Here is an 18,224-nt window from a genome sequence, read left to right as displayed (position 1 = left end):
TGAGTTCAAATGTTGGATTGGCATTGGAGAGAAGAGTAAAAGACGGTCAAAGTTGGAGAAAGGTGGAAGCCTCAGGCAGGACTAGCCCGATCGGGAGAGGTGACTTGGGCCGCAATAGCAATCTTATCAGTCCCTCTCTCTCTCTCTCTCTCTCTTCTTCATATTTCCTCCTACCGATATTCTCGTTCTTTCTTTTCTGTTTGCTCCTTTCTACTTACTACTTGCTCCTGCTCAAGTTTGACCCAAAGGGCTCACACTAAGGGCCTTGTTTCTGTTTCGGGCAACCGCGGGGTGCCTTTACTTCATACCCTTTCCGTTGCTGCGTTGCATAAGACGTGACTTTGTCTTGACTTGACCATATACCCTTCGCCCTGACCCATACAAGGAGACACATACCATCTACCTGTTCATATCACACGCCTCATACATATCGTGAATGATGTGTTGAAATCTTCATCTTCGCGAGGTTCTGCGATAAGCTGAACCAGAAGTATGGCCCGTGTCATAAGGAGGGCTGCCTCGGCCTCGATCAGGCATGGCCCCGGCCGGGCTATCCAAAGGAGAGCGAGAAGACACAAAGTTATTATGGAATCTGTAACCCAAGAAAAGAAAAAGCTTCGGAGTGTCGTATGTATATTCTCTGCTTCAGCTTGACCAAATAATTAACAAAAATGCACAGATCTGTTTTGAAGCGCAAGCACCAAGCGGTTACACCTTCATTCCTGCAGGAAATCCGCAACTCACTACAACGTGTAAGGAGCGGTGTCGAGACGAGGGTCTCCAAATCCATGCAGTATCAGTGAGAACCCCATCTGGTTGCTAATGATCAACACTGCTTATTTTTTTTAGACTACACCCCACCATCGCCATCATAACCTGTCCCAGCATGTTCATCGGATAGGATATCATTTCCCTAGTACCGTGGTGGCAGCTGTTTGTTCAGAGCTGGGGTTCTACCTCACAAGCACTGGTAAAACAGTGCCTAGTACCTTTCCCACAGACAGGATAGAGAATCCTAAGCGGGCTGATTCTGAAATTTCTCAAATAACCCTCAACACAGAAGCACGGGATGCCTTAAAGGATCTCTTTCCGAACATACCAGACAAAGATTTGAATCAAATCATCAAGACCGCTTTTCAAAAGGTACGTATATACCAATCTTGATCTGATAAATGAGGACATGGAAAACCTGATATCCCAAAAAAAGGGTCAGAAAAAAGTTGGGACGGCCACCGAATTGCCTTTGGCTCGCAGAGCCCAACTTGCTGTGGTTGCCCACGTTCGGCATGTCTACACTGACTATGACCGCCTCCTGAAAACCACTTCATTCCATGAAGCAAGAGGGGTTGTTGAACACACAACTCTAGCAAAAGTCATTGAGTGGCGAGGAGATGATGAGAATGGCCAGACAGTCCTGGAAGATGTTTTCCGCGAGGTGATCGTTATCTCAGACGACGAAGACAGTGAATCAGAAGAAGATGCGGCTGCTTCAGCAGGTCACCAGAACACCAGTGTGGAAATACTTCCAAGCGATACTCGGGCCCATGAGATCCAATATCAGCCTATCAACAATACGAATCCTCTTGGTCGGGATCTTCCACGGGAAATATCGGAGGAAGCGCCGCCTGGGTTCCGATTTGTCACAAGAGCCCCGGCCACAGATACCATCAACCGTCGAGGGTTTAACAGGTACAAAGCATGGACCCGCGCTGTCAAGGAATATAGAGAGGGTATACAGGGCACTGAACAACCCAGGTTTTCTGGTGCCCCAGCTGAAAAGCAAAGCCCACGATATGCCGAGCAGCGCATTACTGCTCAGGAAGTAGCTGCTGCTAGGCGCCAGGATATAGTTCCCCCGCACGCCGAAGTTCATCGGCGAGTCGCTCCAGGCTCAGCCAGTAATGATGACCAAGCGCATCGAGTGCTCGCTATTCCACTAATGGACCGACAGGTGGCCAAGAGACATGTAGGTGTCCAGGAGAACTATCTTCACTCGGACGCCCAACAAAAATTCTCAATCCATGAACAGAACGCCAGGCCAACTGGACTAACTAACCAGGAATCACCCGAGTTGCAAATTCTAGAAGAGCTTTCTGGAACTAGAAATGTGAACATGAGCCACTCGCAGGATGTTCCTCCCTCCAGGATGGAGACCAGATTTCGACAAGAAAGACTGCCTCCTCAGTCGGACAGGACCAACGCACCTGTGTTCGTGAGCGGACCAAAGGAAAATCGTCAGAAATTGACCCCAGTGGGACGCCGCCCTGACTCCGTCAGTTCCCCTCTTCTCAGACCAGGCTCAAACACACAGGACTCTATCTTGCCCTCGATTGAAAATTCCCGGCCATCAGAAATCCGGCGGACTGACTGTGCGCATCCTTTGGTACATATGACCAACAAAATGTCCCTCCGGTCGGTCACGCCAGGGCGTCCTCAAGGAGAGATGATGCATCACCCCGATGTCATCGAAAAGGAAAGTGACAGTGAACAAGCGAGCAAAAGAAGGCGTTTGGCATGTCGTGAAGGTTCTCGAACCGATTCCCGTCCAGATCCGTGGAGTACAAGGCCCATGGGACTTCCTGTTTCCGAAGGATTCGGGCCACACTCTTATCGTCGCGTTGAGCTTGTCCCAGACCACCGACCCCAGGACCAGCCTCATTTCCGTCGGGACTATCTGCCAGTGGAACAACCCCCTGTTGTAGGACACCAGCGGGAAAGGAACCCGAACTCGCTTTCTTATTCCAACGCACAGTATGGCCTAGAAACAAGGTCAGTCTTAGGTCGACAGCATATCAGCGGACCACACGAGCCTCAGTCTCAGGCTGGGCTTTCCGGTACCAGTATCATTGTATCGGAAGGGGATCGCACCTTCCGAGCGGCTCCAGCCGTCTCCAATTCTGGACCGTGGTATCCTTACCATGGTGATCGTAGTTTCCGTTCGGGCCATATTCCGAAAGAGCGGGCCATTCGGCGCACCCGGATTGATGGTGGCCGCCCCTTATCAGAGAACGTCCAGCCAGACAGGAACCTGTATGCCGAGGACTTCGTCCGGCATGTTGACCACCGTGAGCCCCTTCCATTTGAATACGTCTCCAGGCGCGCAGAACCAGAGGCCAAGCCCATTGGAGAACCTTCTCAGTCGACCCGGACTAGAGACCTTGACTACCTTGGCACAAAGCATCTGTCTCAGACCCAGGTTTCGTCGGATCAACGTGGCCCATTGCCCATAGGACTGCGAGTGGCTCCTTCCCATGACCACCTTCGCACCTTTTCAGACTCTGTCATAGGAAAGATCCAGCCTCACGTGTCCCCCCCTCAGGTCCCTCGTGAAAGACCAGCCAGTGGCGGGTTCAACTCCTCGCGGTAAGCCTTCATTGGGGGAAACCAACCAGTTCAACACAACTTTGCCCTGTGTCTTGAAAAGTTCCCCACTAACGCAGAGATACAGACCGTCCTACAATTACCCTCCCTCATCCCAGACTATGGAGCAAGATCGCCCAGTCTACGTTCAAAGAGTTGAACCACGCCCATCCTACTACTCCCTCCTTGATGGAAGACATGTTGTTATTGTCGATTAATTAATTCCACCTTCTACTACATTTCCCCCTTTGTTTCGAGATTTTTTGTATTCGCATTGCATTGCGTTGTTCATGATACCCTTGTGCATATTCTTAGAACCTCTCTCCTCATGGGTCTCAATACCAAATTGAATCCGGAACTGCGTTTCCCTCATTTTATGTCTATTTCATTTGTATCTCGTCATGGTCATTTAATCGTGGGAATTCCAGAGCAACCTTAGAACCTTCCAAAGTTGGAACGCATGTTGTTGGTATGTTCTGCCTAGCAGTCCAGTCTAGTCTTGGGCCTGAGTTCCAGGAGCGTAGGCAAGCTCATGAGTTTTTGACTTCCAGGCCTCATGCAAAAAGGGGTATATAAGACCAGTAACACCATGAACATAGACAGTATTTAAACCTCCTTGCTCTCCCCATCCGCCTCTCCGCTATTCACAGCCTTGCCAGTCTTCTTAATCTTCTCCAGCACATCATCGTAGGCAAGAGTAGGCTCAGTGGTGACATTGACCGTCTGGGTCTCGAGGCTGACATCGAAGGTCTTGACACCTAAGGACCAGCGTGTTAGGATCAAAAGCGATGAAACAGGCCGCGCGTCGCTTACCTTCCAGCTTCTTGAGGACACGCTCCACGGCGCCAGAGCATCCGCCGCAAGTCATAGTCACATTGAACTTGTACTGGTGGTCGGACATGGTGGGATTTTATTTTGTGGGCGGGGTGTTGTTGGAAGGAGGGGAAGAAGATGCTTGGCGATAACAGTGGACTTTAGGGTTGTGGTTTCAGATAAATATAAAAAGGAGAAATAGTTGAGAGAGTGAGAGAGAGAGAGAGAGAGAGAGAGAGAGAGTAAGAGAAAGAAAAAGAGAAAGGAGATTATATATTTACTATTCTACCTATTCTCCCTGGTATTCTGCATTTGTCATAAATTCATCCCTTTGAGAATGAGCCATATTCGCGATTGGTTAGCCAATGTCTTTTATAGTAGGCGATATAGTACAGAGTATCTATTATTGAATTATTTGATATACAAGCCATTTCTAAAATCCAGGTTCTCTCTTCTTCTTCTTTTTCGGCTTCTTGAGTGCGCGGGCTCCAAAAGCTCCCCGTTCCACCTGGGTCATCGACATACCATCCATCGTGGGCTGACTACTGTTGATGTTGAGTCGGGGAGGTGCAAGTGGCTGACTGCCCCATGTTCGGACCATGGGGACTGCCGGGGTCAAAGGGAGGGATTGGTCACGAGTCTGCGAGCGCTTCTTCCGTCTGCTCTTGGATGTGCGCGCCTTCGAATTCCGCCGCGTCTCCTCGTTTTCGATCATCTCCCATGCATAGTATTGGGGGTTGGTTCCCACCGGCCAGTGGGAAAGCAGGTTTGCCACGTTCCGTGGTGTTGGACGTGGGCTCTTGAATTTGATGAATGCTGAGAGGCCACCCAGGACTGGGACTGCGGTGTACTTGGATTGCTGGACTGGCATCGTGTCCCGTCTGGATCCGGAGACTCGGCTTTTGGCTATTGATGACTGGCTTACCGGGATCTGTGATGATAATAATGCGAAGTAGCTCGATTGCAGGTATTTGTTCTGTACCGCTGCCTTCTCATTTGCCTTCTCAATTGCTCGTTCCTCGACAGGATCTGCGGGCTTGGGTAGTATGATGCTATCTAACGAGGTAGAGATTTTGATCAGCCGTGAAAGAATGAGATCGGCAGCAACTCCCCGAATGAGTTTCTCTTTCATGAGACGTGTCTGCACGGAGATGAAGCGAGGCAGGGTAGACATCCAATCATCAACCATTCGATCATAGGTATTTAGAAGATCCCTGTCTGCTTCGCCTGAAAGTTTGGCTGGCATGCCATAGTTCCCATTTGGGGATGGGAGTGATAGCAGCATATACCGACAGTGAGCGTCGGGGTTCTGGTGTTCGGGCACGAGTGTTGAGATCAGTCGTTCCACATCCTCTGCACTTTGATCAAGACCCTCTGCCAAAACTCCCCTGCCGGTCAATTCAACCATGGTCCTGCCTGGAGGTCGCTTTGATCCATTCTCCATTTCACCTTGTAGAATTGCCATCAACCCATTAAGTGTCCTTGGTTTGGGCCTTAGTCTCTTCTTCTGCTTTTTCCGACGAATTCTCATCTTCCCCGTAGCTATTTTGTAGACGCCAGAGAAATCTAAGGTCCACTGCAAGTCCGACCTTGTACCAGTGCGGCCCATTTTGGGCTTGCAACGACGAACAATCGTTTTCTTTGTCGCTGATTCGTCCCAATCATTCACAATAAAGTCATCGGTGGGTCTGATGCATGATTTCAGAGCATAACGCTTTCTCAACCGCAAGACACTACTTTCACGAAACAAGTCCGGCTCGTCTGGATCTCTGCGCGGACCCTTGAAAGTAGATTCGTGAACGGCAAAATCGGAATCCATCCAGAAAAGCTTGATCAATGGCAAGTGGGCGTTATAGAAATTCATACCCAGTGGTGCAACAGAGTGGGCAATCTCTCTAAATACGAATCTCGAGAATCGCACCACAGAGTCGCGTTTAGTTGGTGGTATATCCGCCAACAGGGGCGCATCCAACACCAGGGGGTCGGGTACAGATATAGATTCGGTCTGTTCGTCGGATATAAAGGGACATGGAAATGCTTGTACCAGCTGAGTGATCTGCGAATACAGAACGAAATACACATCTAGATAGTATTTTAGTATTTGAAGTCCGTGTTCAATCGCGCTAGCACATACCTTGGTATACGACCATGTCGCTAAGTCGTAAGGTCGTGTCTTCGGGGTCTCGAAAGTGCCTCCAAGACACTTGAGGATATAGAGAAAGAATTGTATCGTCTTCGCCTGGCAGGGCTCCGACATCAAACCACAATATTCGAGTTGTCGTCAGGACGCAGAACTGTGATGGCTTGCATGGGTTTCTTTGAACGTCTAGAACCCACTCAGATTGCTTAGCCATTCCCAGTTCAACCGTGCGTGGTGGAATCTGGTTGTCTGTGAAGGCATAGATTATGACACTGTGACGATTGGAGACAACTACCGATCCAACATTATGGACCCACTCGATCGATGCCCAGCCATCAAGCCGAGGGCAACTATGTTTGCGTTTATAATCCCGCAAAGGCAACGAGCCTGATTTGACGAGCTCAACAGCCCAAGTGGACTGCTGAAGTCGCTGCCTGCCGGTGATCTCCCAGACACTCCACTTACCTCTGATATCTACAATGGCGAATTGTCTCTGATACCAGGGGTTGAAGGTCACATGGGCATGTGAGAAGCCACCTGTTCGCGACACAGATACCTCCGCGATTGGATTCGCATCCAGTCGAGAGTTTTTCAAGGGGACGGAGGATCCCAGTATAGTATCTTCCGGGAAGTGCATAGGCACAGGATCCCAGTGGTAAAGAGGTCGAAATATTGTAGTTATTTTGGGGAGACGAGCGGCCATGAACAGGGGCTTCTCCTCCAAGGGACGTGCAAAATGTACTTGACGTACCGGCGCGCCACTGTTGGACCATTCAGACATTTCAATGTGACTGATTGATGGAGCACGAAACGCTAACTTCTGTGGAGAAGTCAACACCAAAATTTCCTCTTCCAGCGTGCGGAATGAGATTATATTACGACACTCTCCGGTAACTGCCACCGCGATTGGAACTGAGCGCAGCCTCTTGTCATGTCGCCTCTGGTCCATCGCATAACCGATATCGAAAAGATCAGAGATCTCCGGGTCATATTTCTCGGTTATAGTCGCAACAGCTTTCGATAAAGGTTCAGCGCGAATAGAGGACCATGATGCCGCCAAATCGGGATGCGCGCTTGTGATCAATTTCCTGGGGTTTTTCTCAGGTACTCTGGGTATTGGTCGAGCTTTGGCTGGGCGAAAAGGCGATGGGATTGTTGTCTTGGTCAGTCCGGTATACTCGATCGATGGGGCTTGCAGACATGTTAGCTGGTTCGGAGAAAGAGGCTGAAGTGCTTACGCCTAGCAAAAGAGCGAGTAAATGTCCAGTCCTGGTCATCAGGAAGGTAGACAGCCCGTCCTATGTGCCCATAGTGGAGAGCACTGCCTGGATGTTCATCCATGGGATCTTGCTTTGCTTCTTGCGATCAGATCGGGACCAGGCCAAACCATGTCGATACTGGTGCAACAGTAAGAGTCCACCAGGTCATACATATGCGCATAATGTGAGGATGCAGCAAGAGAGCCCTGGAGAGTGCGGAAAGTTTTTTGATCCTTATCGATAAGACTCGGAGTTGTTGCGCCGCAACCCAAAACAACCTTGGAACTCTCGCATTGTCCCCCGCGTCAACCTCAACTTCACCATACACCACTCACAATTTAGTTCTCAAATACTATGGCTTCTTCATTTGAACCGTCGCTCTCGACGAGTGGCATGCGCCCACCGCTCGCCACGGCGGATGCGCCGTCAATGGCAGACTCATTGCCCAGCATCAACTTTGGATTCGAGGACCTGCGCAATACCATGGCACAATTCACAGTGAAGTTTGACGCGTTTATTGAGCGTGGTCGCAAGCGAGTCTTGGAGGAACGAAACCAGTTCCACATTAATATGGCTGAATATGAAGGTATGAGTTGATGATTCAAACCCCCCCCCCCCCCGGGGCGACTGCGTCTAATACAGCCTGCCAGAGGATGAGCGCATGCGACAGCGCGATATCGAAATTCTCAACCTCAAATCACAAACCCATGAACAAACCCTCCAAAAGGAAGCGGCCGAAGCGGCTGAAATGCACGCGGCTATCTCATCTATCACCTTGGAACGCGATGCCCGCCTCACCAAACGCGACCGTCTGAAGCAGCAAATCGCCGAGACTCAGAAGGCTATCGGTCAAAAGGTCGAGGCACAGAAGTCTCACGCACAGTATTTAGATGCACAATCTCGTCTCAATTTCCCGGAGTTGGAGTTCTGGCAGGATTACCTGTGTATTCGAATTGAAGGCGCCGGTCGTGAGGACCGGTTAAAATTTGTCTACAGCCATCTATTGGAGAAGGACTGGGAGGCCGAGGCTTGGTTTGAATTGGGCACTGCCAGTCGCGACTACGAGGTTTTCCATACCCGCCCCAAGGTTGATCGGGATGGTTTGGAGCATGTGGTAGATCTCGTCAATGATGATCGAGACTTTGGGGCGTTCTTAAAGCGGATGCGCAAGTTGTTTGTAGAGGCGATGAACTAAGAACAAGTACAAGGGCACTTGTAATGTTATTGTTCCAATACGAATTTCATGATTTTTATGCATACTTCAGTAAGGTTTCCTAGGTTCCATTGAAATCGTCATAACGCAGTTGCAAAGACATTTCTGCAATACCCCATGTTCAGCTACTCCTTTTTACCCAGTAGCCTCGCGGTAGAATGCAATGCTGCGGTTTGCACCAGCGGTGGCAAACCCTTCTGTCTTGCCGATCTTGGGAAGCCACTTGGCGTTCCAAACGGCTTTATCTGTTTCTGAGTGTGTAGCGACACAGGTCTTGGTCTCCATGGACCAAACCTTGACCTTGCCGTCAAACGAACTTGGAAATGTCAGCTTGCCGTTATATGAATGCATGGAATATTGACTGACCTGCTCAGAAGGTACTCGCCAGTGTCGCTCCAGGAAAGGGACAAGATCCAGGCAGAGTGCCCAGAGAGATTGGCAATTTGTTCACCAGAGGAAGTATCGTACAGCACAATGACCTTGGAGTCGCCAGCAGCTGCTAGAATCTTGCTTTTGGGCGAGAAAGCCACAGCTCGTACGGGATTGACCAAGCCTAGGCCGAATTAGAACTTGAATTCCTGCTCGGCTCAGTCAACTTCGCTTACCTGAGAGAGAGAACGGCATGCGGCCTGTTTCAGTGGTGAAAATGTAAACTGCGCCATCTTCATGGCCTGAAGCGATCAATCGGCCATCGGGAGACTAAACGCCAAAGTTAACAGGGGCCACTATCTAGCTGCAGGATTTGAGATCTCACCAAGTCGATGCAAGTACCAAAGCTGCCTTTGGTCTCATGGTCTCGAATCCGAGTGCCATCGGCAGCCAAATCCCATACATTAATACGCCCCTCCTGCGTGACACCAGCAAGATACTGACCATCATCAGAAATAGATATGGCCCAGGCATCAGCACCTGTGAGGTCGGCTGTGCTCTTATTAGCCCCATTGCACCCTGTGGGCTATCCAAAGAGGGGCTGTGCTTACCAGTCAGTTTTGTGTCTGCAACCCAATGGCCGTCCTGGCAAGACCAGGCCTTGATTTCGCCATCAAACCCAGCGGTGATTGCACGGGAGCCATCTCCATTGGTCACGATGTGATGGCAGCCAATGGTGTGGGCACCCTCAATGGACTGCACCAGCGGGAAGTCAGCGTCTATGGTGGAATGCACTTTGATGGACGAGGCACCCGAGGTAGACAGAATTTGCTTGTCTGTTATAGCCAGCGAGAAGATATCAATTATGTGCGCTGCAAAACAGATATTAGCCAAATCACACTTGTCACCCAGGATATATGCGCATCGGCAAGCCCACCATTGTCCGCAGAACCCCTCGAGAGGTATTGTTTCGACTAAAAACATCACTTAGCAATGAGTTCCAATATTTTTTGGTTTGATCTTACCATGCTGATGATGCCGTGCTCTTTCACGGCTGTGTCGAGACTTTACTTGCGGAGGAGCAATGACGTTGGGACCCGAAGGCCTGTTCCGCTTTTATCGGGGCTTTTATCGCCTTTTTTTCGTTACGGCTGATACCTTTTGAAGGTGATGGTTACCACAGGCAAATCAATGTATATGTGCTGTGTTATATCTACTTTACTAACTCGTGTGTCTTTTATTTTATTGGATAGCAAGTAATAATTAAGCTGTTAAAGCTAATCAGGGTTGAAATAGTGTCGCTCTGTACTTGGTATTATTGACTATGTATCTAGTACATCCTGTCTTCCAAGGTTGACTACATAGCTACAAACCTAGTAGTGAACCAAGTAGAGGCAGGCATGTTCACATATATAGAGCAGTAAAGTAGTAATAGCATGAACATGTCCGATTATTCCCACCCGGACCATCCATCTCTATCGGCCGTAACTATAACATCTACAAGTGTAGCCCATTTGGCTTTCGGATTTACATAGAAAGATGTAAATTGAAAAGATCACAGCGTTCAAATTCGACCTACTAGATCGAACTGTTATAAAGTCATATAGAAACATTTCCCCGCAAAACCCAGACGCCAGTTGCCATGCAGCATGTATCCACAACCAATTCTAGAAATACAGTCTCTTTTTTTTTTGGGCTTGATATTGGGATATCGCGAATGTTGATCCTGATTCCCCCAAAGACAAGCCCTTATTTCTTACAGTGCTCTCTCATGCCATGTCCAGGGTCCTCCACGATTCCTTAATGTCTGTTGAATAGTCAGCTTTTTCTGCAATAACCAAATATGTTACTCCAGCTTGGGCTTAAATCCTACCTTTGACACAGTTCGGGCACAGAAGGTGGGCACGCTTGATCTGGCCACAGCCCGGGCATTTATTAAGGCTCTTCACGTCTTTGAGGGCCTTGCCGGCCATTTGTCGGTGACGCTTCTTCATGTGGGAGGTCTTCTTCTTAGGAACGGCGCGCAGGACGGAATCCCAAAGATCTGAGAGGAGGGATGGAATATTGAGAGAGATCGAAACCGGTTGTAGGAATCCGCTGGTCGCGATAGGTGTGATCGGGAGGAACCGAGAGAGTCGGGGGAATTGGAGGGACTCGGAAAGAAGTGAGCGCGACATGTTTGCCGGAGCGAAAGGGAGGAGGCGCAATGCCATGGTGGAAATAGGTTCAAGTACGAAAAAGGGGAGGTAGTTCTCAGCTGATAATGTTGGGAGCTATCACAGGTCTGAAGCAAAAGCGCAAAGATGGTAGTTTTCTCGTGGAGGTACGCTAGTCCCAATTAGGGATAGACCACCCCTGAGTTCGGAAAGATGATAATAAGGGGTGCTCTTGCTTCATCTACATATGTACTTCTCTTCTCTTCGGGTCTTTTTGGGATTGGCTTCTATTTCTGTCTTTCTTCAGCTTAATCTCTCTATCTCTCCATAATGGCCGCCGCTACCACCGCAGCTTCAGCTCAACAGCCCACTGTTTTTCCCCATAGCCATGTCGGTTTTGACAGCATTACCTCGCAAATCGAGCGCAAGCTGTTGAAGCGTGGCTTCCAGTTCAATGTCATGTGTGTCGGTATGTGTTGGGAAATACCTCCCTGTTATAAAATCATCAGCTAATCTCTCACGCGTTAGGCCAAACTGGTCTCGGAAAATCGACTCTGATCAACACTATCTTCGCATCCCACCTGATTGACTCCAAGGGCCGTCTGACCCCCTCCGAGCCCGTTCGCTCCACCACCGAGATCAAGACAGAGTCGCACAGTACGTTTATTATCGAGGACTCGTTCTCGATGCGGAATAGCTGACGAGTGACTAGTTATTGAGGAGAACGGCGTGCGTCTCCGCTTGAACATTGTTGACACACCTGGTTACGGTGACCAGGTCAACAACGATCGATGGTAATTTGAGCCCCATCACGCTGCAGCTACTAGGTCTAAGCTAATCATGATCAGCTGGGACCCCATTGTCAAGTACATCAAGGATCAGCACTCGGCATACCTCCGCAAGGAACTCACCGCTCAGCGTGAGCGTTACATCCAAGATACTCGTGTTCACTGCTGCTTGTTCTTCATCCAGCCCTCCGGCCATGCGTGAGTTTGCCCCGCACATTCCTTGGCTTTCTTGGAGCTCTTTTGGGCTGACCCATTGACCCCGCATAGCCTCAAGCCCATCGATATCGTTGTCCTGAAGAAGCTGTCCGATGTCGTCAACGTTGTTCCCGTTATTGCCAAGTCCGACTCCCTCACCCTCGAAGAGCGTCAGGCGTTCAAGGAGCGCATCAAGGAGGAGTTCTCCTTCCACAACCTGAAGATGTACCCTTACGATAATGACGAGCTCGATGATGAGGAGCGTGCTATCAACGCTCAGATCAAGGTATGCTCGACCCAGGCAGAGCGGTTATAGTTTGATATTAACCTCTAGTTACAGGACATCATTCCTTTCTCCGTTGTCGGCAGTGAGAAGACCATTGTTGTCAACGGCAAGCAGGTTCGCGGCCGCCAGAACCGCTGGGGTGTCATCAACGTCGAGGACGAGAACCACTGTGAATTCGTCTACCTGCGCAACTTCCTGACCCGCACCCACCTTCAGGATCTGGTCGAGACTACCAGCCAGATCCACTACGAGACCTTCCGTGCCAAGCAGCTGCTTGCCCTGAAGGAAAGCAGCGCTGCCGGTGGCCACACCGGTGGCAGCCGGCCCATCAGCCCCTCCGCGGACCGGGAGCTGAGCCGCAACTCGCAGCGCACAGGCATGAACGGATACTAAACTCTGTGATCTTTCATGTCTGATGCGAGCGCTGTGACCGTTGTGCGACGGCCCTCTCCGAAAACTTACTGTCCTCTTTTGACGCCAGCAGGCCCTTGCAGATATCCCATTTTTCCTTTCTTTTGCGTTTGTTTTCGTTTGTATCCTACATCCCATCTTGTGTCTTCTCGGGAGAACCATCGAGCCTGTATTGCCGGGGAAAAGAGAATTGGCACACCAGTGCTCGTGCCCATCTCCGGTGCTTTCCATGTACTTAGTTTTCTTAATTAACTTGACGAGAGAAACTTCTATTCTTGGATTGAAAGATACCAAACGGGGCTGTCGCCTTGCTAGCCATGACATCGACTAAATCACATTTCCTTATGCATAATGTAGTGTACTATTGTACTATTGCGCAGCACCGAACTTACCACCGTCAACAACCCAATCCCGCAGCTCAACATATGCTTTCTCCAGATCATCATTAACAACGGTCTTATCGTGAGCCGCAGGCTGTTTTGCGTACTCAAGCTCGTTCCGAGCTTGGGTGAGTCTTTTCTGTAGAGATTCTTCGGTTTCAGTGCCACGGCCACGGAGGCGCTGCTCCAACACCTCGAGAGAAGGTGGCGCAAGGAACAAGAAACGCTGTAGATCATTAATAAAGTCCCATTATCGGATTGTCTAGGACACTTTACCGCATTGAGATCCGTCCGCTTCACCTGTTTGACTCCTTCCATCTCAATGTCCAGTATGCAGATACGCTTCTTCTCGGCGATATTCTTGACCGCCTGGACTGATGTTCCATAGAAGTTCCCTCCAAATTGAGCTGCTCTACCGGTTAACTTACGTCCGACTTCTTATAGCTAGCAGTGTAACTAACCATGTTCAATAAACCCGTTGTTGGCCACTAGATCGAGGAATGCGTCTTTTGTGACAAAGTTATACTCACGGCCATCTTGCTCGCCGGGTCTCGGGGATCGTGTGGTTTCTATTCCGGGAATGTGTGTGAGCAAAACTGTTTGCGAGTTCGTTCCACCCCTCCCCTTGTCGCTTGTATTGGCACTGACCCGAGATAGAAAATCCAAATGTATCAGGATACTCGGTGAACAATCGCTTGAGCAGAGTCGACTTTCCAGTCCCCGATGGGCCCGAAATCACAATAGGGCGGTAGGCTTTAGTATAAAAAGTGGCCTTGTCAGTATGTCGTACGGGTTATGTTCTGCTATGAAGCATCTTTACTTACCGGAGGCCATTGTAGATGCAGAGTGAGTCGCACGGACGAATTGTCTGTAGAACGCTGAGAAGGCACGAAAAGACGAGAGAGGCATATAAGGAATGAACTCAAAATGGATAAAGTGATTATTTGGCCCACGGCTTTTGTTTCGTCCAAATACAGCTTAGCTTAATTATTTATTAGGAAGGCGGAAGAAATCATTCCAAGGTTAGCCCCGTAGTTTCTTGGCGCTTCTGGCTATTATGTGGGTGTATATCTAACTATACATTCTAGTTAACTAACTGTACATATATGGATACATGTAGGCAATTATCGAAAGGACAAGGTATTCAAAGTATCAAAGTATCAATATCCAAAGTTCTATGACTTTCCTGCTTTATACATACATTTCTTGCACTCTATCATTTGAGAGGCCCCTGGTGACTTCCTCGTCGCGATGGATTCATATTACCCACCTCCGCTTCTTGCTCCAGGAAATTAGACCACAGTTCGGCTAACGTCTCTTTACTAGAGGCACCATTGTCCATAAACTCCGTTGCCAGGTTTGGCGTGCTCGGGGTGCGGAGGGGAGTGCCAGGGACTCGGAGCTTCCCGGGCATACTCGAGGTCCCTGGGCGGGCAAGACCTGCCTGTTCACGCTGCTCTATTTTCAATAATCAGATGGGCTCGAGAAATTCTTCGTTTGCAGTATGCAGTACTCACCATCGTTCCAGCCTAGGAGTGCAGCGATCAGTTGCAATATTTGAAATTTCTTCGGATCAGATCGGTCTAAGGCAAGGAAGTGCAGGAAATGGTTGGTGACAATATGTCTGTATGGAGTCAGCATGGAATTGAGGTAGTTTGAGGTAACAAGAACGTACCTGTCAACATTATCCTCCGGCTTTCCTTTCTTCAGGAATCGTAGGGCTTTCGTCAGATGATCATTCAACGTGACTGCCTCATGTCGTAGCTTGCCAATAAGAAGGTTCTTCTCCTTGACCTCTTTCTCAAATGGCCGGACTCGCTCAATCTCTTCCTGGGCATTCTGCAGACCTTTATCGGCGTCAGTAGCCTGCTTCTGTGCTTCCCGCAGAGAGCGTCTGAGGTCCTCGAGTTGAGAATCAGAGCTCTCGACAAGCTCTCGCAGCTCTTGCTTTCGCGCCAATTGAATTTCCTGCAAAGCCCGCTGGAGGCCATCCACTGTTGACTGTTGGGTGTCGCGTTCATGGGTGGCTCGTTCATAACCATCTCTCAGGCTGCTGAGCTGCTCCTCCAGATCCCCGACCTTCTCGTTCAAGTTCTCCCGGATAGATCGCTCCTCCATGGCAAGAATTTCCCAATTATGCATAGCCTCCTTCGCTTGTTCAAACTCCGACTGGAGGTATGACTCCTGTTCGAGCAATTCTTCCTTCTCCTTCAACCAATTCTGTTGGGATAAGTTCGTCCGCTCCCGAAGAGTAGACAGCTCCTTCTCTTTCTCTGCTGAATCGCCCGATAGTTCTACCAGCTGGGTGGACTTTGAATCGATTTCTTCCTTCAAGTTGTTGTTCTCATCTTCGAGGTCTTCGATTTGTGATCGCGCTAGAGCCAATTCCTCCTATAGGGCAAGATTAGCCAAAAAGCCCGAGTAGTGAATTCTGATCCACGCACAGCATCCTCTTTGAGCCTCTCCCCTAATTGCGATTTGATGGTATTGACTCGTTCCAGGAGCATCTGGAACTGCGTTTCCGCCTGCTCCTTTTTGCTCTCCGCGTCGTCCAATTTCTGCTGCAGGGCTTCCATGTCTGCGGTGTGCTTGGACTGAATCTCTTCCAGTGATTTTCGCATGTCGGCTACTTCTGCACGTAACGAGTCGCGATCTCGAACAAGTGCATCGAATCGGTCCTTTGGCTCGGTGTCATCGGAAGCGGGGTCGGACTGGATATCGGTTCCTGGGGGGCATCGCTAGTAGCCATGGGCTCCTGTTTATTGACAGACCGATCTGGCAGACTGCCATCTATCGTGTCGGGCTTGGCGCCATTGGATTCTGGCACTTGTATGGGGTCCTCGTTGGCATTATGGGGCTCGTTCTTGTGAGATCTCAGCAAGGTGTAATGACAATCAAGGGGGATTTCACCACATACATCAGTGTCATTGTGATCGGCTGGCGCATCTTCTGGATGCTCGTCGGCCTTGGAGTCGGCTTTGGCTTTTGCGGCCTTCTTCTTGTTCTTCTTGGACTTTGCGCCTTTGTGGGGTCAGTGGGTTCCAATTCACAAAAGGGATGCCCTTACTTGGTGTAGCAGACGGTGGATTTCCCTCACTCATGCTGTGTGGTGTTTGGAGAGACCTTGGGGGAGGAAGATGGTGAATTCCCAAGGTTCCAGGGTAAGCTGTCAACACCCGTGGCTAGCGCCCTTTCCGCCCTATGCCTAGATGATTAATCTATCAACCTCCATTCCACTTCTCCAGGGTTGGTCTTTTCGGTCTTTTCAATTCTATTTCCACTTTTAATTTGGTCTATTTGGCCTGTATCTACCTTGATATGTTTGGATCTTTTATCGTACTTTACTTATGTGCGTATGGGGCACACTACGAGCCTATAGTTCCCCATAGTATGCCAAGGGAATTCCCCTATGGTGTATGTCCATTGGAAAAAAAAGAATCGTAGGATTCTTCCGACATTACGTACGACATCAGGAGTTAGTAAATCCCTTTCACTATCTCACTATATCTCATTGTATACGACCTAAGTAGATAAAAACAGGTATCAAAAGGGATAAGAGCAGGACTGGTTTGTTGTACTCATATCAATTGTCCTCCGTAGCATGTGATATGTAGAATGTAGAGGGTATAATTTTCACTTCGCTGGCTGTTCAAAGTAACACACAGGAAAAGGTTATCTTCCATCGGAAAATACGGCCATGTCCATCACATGAAGTCGTCGAGGAAATCCTCACCACGGTCCTGGTTGTTGCTGGCCTCCAGATTCTCATCCGTGAACATATCATCATATGCATGATCTTTCTGCCACTTGAGCTGTTCATACTCTTGCTGCTTCTTCTTTTCCTTGGCACGCTGTTCATCTCGGGTCTTGCGGTCACCGCGCTGCTTCTGCTTCGCATCCTCTTCCTTCTCGGCTCGGAGATCGGGGTATTTCTCAACTCGGGTCTTGTTCAGCCGGTTGACAATTGGGTTCTCGCGCTGCTTAACATAGACCTTGCGGACCAGCTTGTGATTGTGGAATGTGACTTGACCGGCGGCCATTGACCCGTCTTTCTTCAGGTTTGACCATGGTGTGTAGATAATGGTGATATTGTCCTTCTTGTTTCCTTTCCAGAAGTAAGTCTCCACCGGTACCAAATGCTTGGATTCATGTCGAGGACTGACCTTCAATGGAGTTCGCTTTGGTGAGCTGGGCGCAGTCCTCTAGAAGCGGCGGGGCGATGTTGTCCCATGTTTCGCCTTCTCGAAGGCGTACATACACGTGTGCACTTGACAAATTGTCGACGTGGAACTACAAGTGTCGAGAGGTGTTAGGACAATTGGCGCTGTCGCAAGTCGGAGGGAGAAAGACTGACCCTGTTGCGCAAGAATATCAGTCTTAAAAGTTCTACAAATATATATCAGGGAACATACCAGACATCATTTTCCAATCCATATTTTATGAGATCCTCGTCTGATACCATTGTTAGAAAGTTTATTCCCTAGTTTGGCGGTTGACCAAGTCGGTGGCATACTCTCGAATTTGTCCTTGCCGACATAAATAAAGGCGGAGGGTTCGACGACATTCGATGTAAAGTAGAAAACCATGGTGACAATGATGACAATATCCAATCCTTCTACTTTTCTTTCGACCTCGGGCAAATCGGGTTCTCGCAATTCGTGATCGGCGTAGGTCAAAAGTTGGAATGGCGCTGGTGGGGGAATCTTTATCTTGGGACCATCAGGACTATCTCTGGCTTAGTCAGCGGTATAGATCTCCAGGGCTCCAGGGCTCGAAGCCAGTGAGGCCGTATTCATCCCCGGAAATGTCGAAAAATAAACTTGGGAAATTCTTTTGGCTGATTTTTGGTCCAGT

The 18,224-nt window shown here is 49.3% G+C and overlaps 10 protein-coding genes across 10 annotated transcripts; 3 read left to right on the top strand and 7 right to left on the bottom strand.

Moving 5' to 3' along the window:
• Positions 1-585: 585 nt before the first annotated feature.
• On the top strand, positions 586-3,578 carry N7471_002059 (DUF2293 domain-containing protein; the record flags this gene model as incomplete). The annotated part of the gene is made up of 5 exons (XM_057274779.1): positions 586-627; positions 680-799; positions 850-1,143; positions 1,208-3,363; positions 3,449-3,578. 5 exons carry the CDS (start codon positions 586-588, stop codon positions 3,576-3,578), a joined length of 2,742 nt encoding a protein of 913 aa, XP_057139417.1.
• Positions 3,579-3,966: 388 nt separating this feature from the next.
• On the bottom strand, positions 3,967-4,261 carry N7471_002058 (copper metallochaperone ATX1; the record flags this gene model as incomplete). Its single annotated transcript, XM_057274778.1, has 2 exons — positions 3,967-4,118; positions 4,174-4,261. The coding sequence occupies 2 exons, from the start codon at positions 4,259-4,261 to the stop codon at positions 3,967-3,969; spliced, it is 240 nt and encodes a 79-aa protein (XP_057139416.1).
• A 345-nt stretch (positions 4,262-4,606) lies between these two features.
• Positions 4,607-7,654, bottom strand: N7471_002057 (uncharacterized protein; the record flags this gene model as incomplete). Its single annotated transcript, XM_057274777.1, has 3 exons — positions 4,607-6,255; positions 6,308-7,504; positions 7,552-7,654. 3 exons carry the CDS (start codon positions 7,652-7,654, stop codon positions 4,607-4,609), a joined length of 2,949 nt encoding a protein of 982 aa, XP_057139415.1.
• A 221-nt stretch (positions 7,655-7,875) lies between these two features.
• Positions 7,876-8,767, top strand: N7471_002056 (kinetochore Spc25 family protein; the record flags this gene model as incomplete). Its single annotated transcript, XM_057274776.1, has 2 exons — positions 7,876-8,158; positions 8,223-8,767. Exons 1-2 carry the CDS (start codon positions 7,927-7,929, stop codon positions 8,765-8,767), a joined length of 777 nt encoding a protein of 258 aa, XP_057139414.1. The 5' UTR covers positions 7,876-7,926.
• Positions 8,768-8,920: 153 nt separating this feature from the next.
• N7471_002055 (SKI complex subunit WD repeat protein SKI8) lies at positions 8,921-10,182 on the bottom strand (the record flags this gene model as incomplete). Its single annotated transcript, XM_057274775.1, has 7 exons — positions 8,921-9,101; positions 9,152-9,338; positions 9,391-9,484; positions 9,540-9,706; positions 9,766-10,026; positions 10,092-10,128; positions 10,180-10,182. 7 exons carry the CDS (start codon positions 10,180-10,182, stop codon positions 8,921-8,923), a joined length of 930 nt encoding a protein of 309 aa, XP_057139413.1.
• Positions 10,183-10,700: 518 nt separating this feature from the next.
• Positions 10,701-11,423, bottom strand: N7471_002054 (mitochondrial 54S ribosomal protein bL32m). The gene is made up of 2 exons (XM_057274774.1): positions 11,028-11,423; positions 10,701-10,961 (listed from the first exon to the last, which is right to left on the bottom strand). Exons 1-2 carry the CDS (start codon positions 11,365-11,367, stop codon positions 10,924-10,926), a joined length of 378 nt encoding a protein of 125 aa, XP_057139412.1. The 5' UTR covers positions 11,368-11,423; the 3' UTR covers positions 10,701-10,923.
• Positions 11,424-11,572: 149 nt separating this feature from the next.
• On the top strand, positions 11,573-12,976 carry aspD (septin aspD). Its single transcript, XM_057274773.1, has 6 exons — positions 11,573-11,779; positions 11,839-11,967; positions 12,023-12,104; positions 12,159-12,296; positions 12,366-12,579; positions 12,634-12,976. The coding sequence occupies exons 1-6, from the start codon at positions 11,641-11,643 to the stop codon at positions 12,970-12,972; spliced, it is 1,041 nt and encodes a 346-aa protein (XP_057139411.1). The 5' UTR covers positions 11,573-11,640; the 3' UTR covers positions 12,973-12,976.
• Positions 12,977-13,359: 383 nt separating this feature from the next.
• Positions 13,360-14,204, bottom strand: N7471_002052 (guanylate kinase; the record flags this gene model as incomplete). Its single annotated transcript, XM_057274772.1, has 5 exons — positions 13,360-13,596; positions 13,647-13,777; positions 13,832-13,939; positions 14,019-14,123; positions 14,195-14,204. The coding sequence occupies 5 exons, from the start codon at positions 14,202-14,204 to the stop codon at positions 13,360-13,362; spliced, it is 591 nt and encodes a 196-aa protein (XP_057139410.1).
• Positions 14,205-14,586: 382 nt separating this feature from the next.
• On the bottom strand, positions 14,587-16,471 carry N7471_002051 (putative Golgi matrix protein; the record flags this gene model as incomplete). Its single annotated transcript, XM_057274771.1, has 7 exons — positions 14,587-14,828; positions 14,888-14,994; positions 15,046-15,761; positions 15,815-16,095; positions 16,155-16,233; positions 16,288-16,391; positions 16,438-16,471. The coding sequence occupies 7 exons, from the start codon at positions 16,469-16,471 to the stop codon at positions 14,587-14,589; spliced, it is 1,563 nt and encodes a 520-aa protein (XP_057139409.1).
• A 603-nt stretch (positions 16,472-17,074) lies between these two features.
• On the bottom strand, positions 17,075-17,956 carry N7471_002050 (uncharacterized protein; the record flags this gene model as incomplete). Its single annotated transcript, XM_057274770.1, has 4 exons — positions 17,075-17,475; positions 17,534-17,637; positions 17,783-17,822; positions 17,884-17,956. The coding sequence occupies 4 exons, from the start codon at positions 17,954-17,956 to the stop codon at positions 17,075-17,077; spliced, it is 618 nt and encodes a 205-aa protein (XP_057139408.1).
• Between the last annotated feature and the right edge of the window lie 268 nt (positions 17,957-18,224).

This window comes from Penicillium samsonianum (assembly GCF_028829775.1).
Source record: "Penicillium samsonianum strain IBT 33392 chromosome Unknown utg000002l_segment0_segment0, whole genome shotgun sequence".
Classification (NCBI taxonomy): Eukaryota; Fungi; Ascomycota; class Eurotiomycetes; order Eurotiales; family Aspergillaceae; genus Penicillium; species Penicillium samsonianum.
This window is presented reverse-complemented; position numbering and strand designations above follow the sequence as displayed.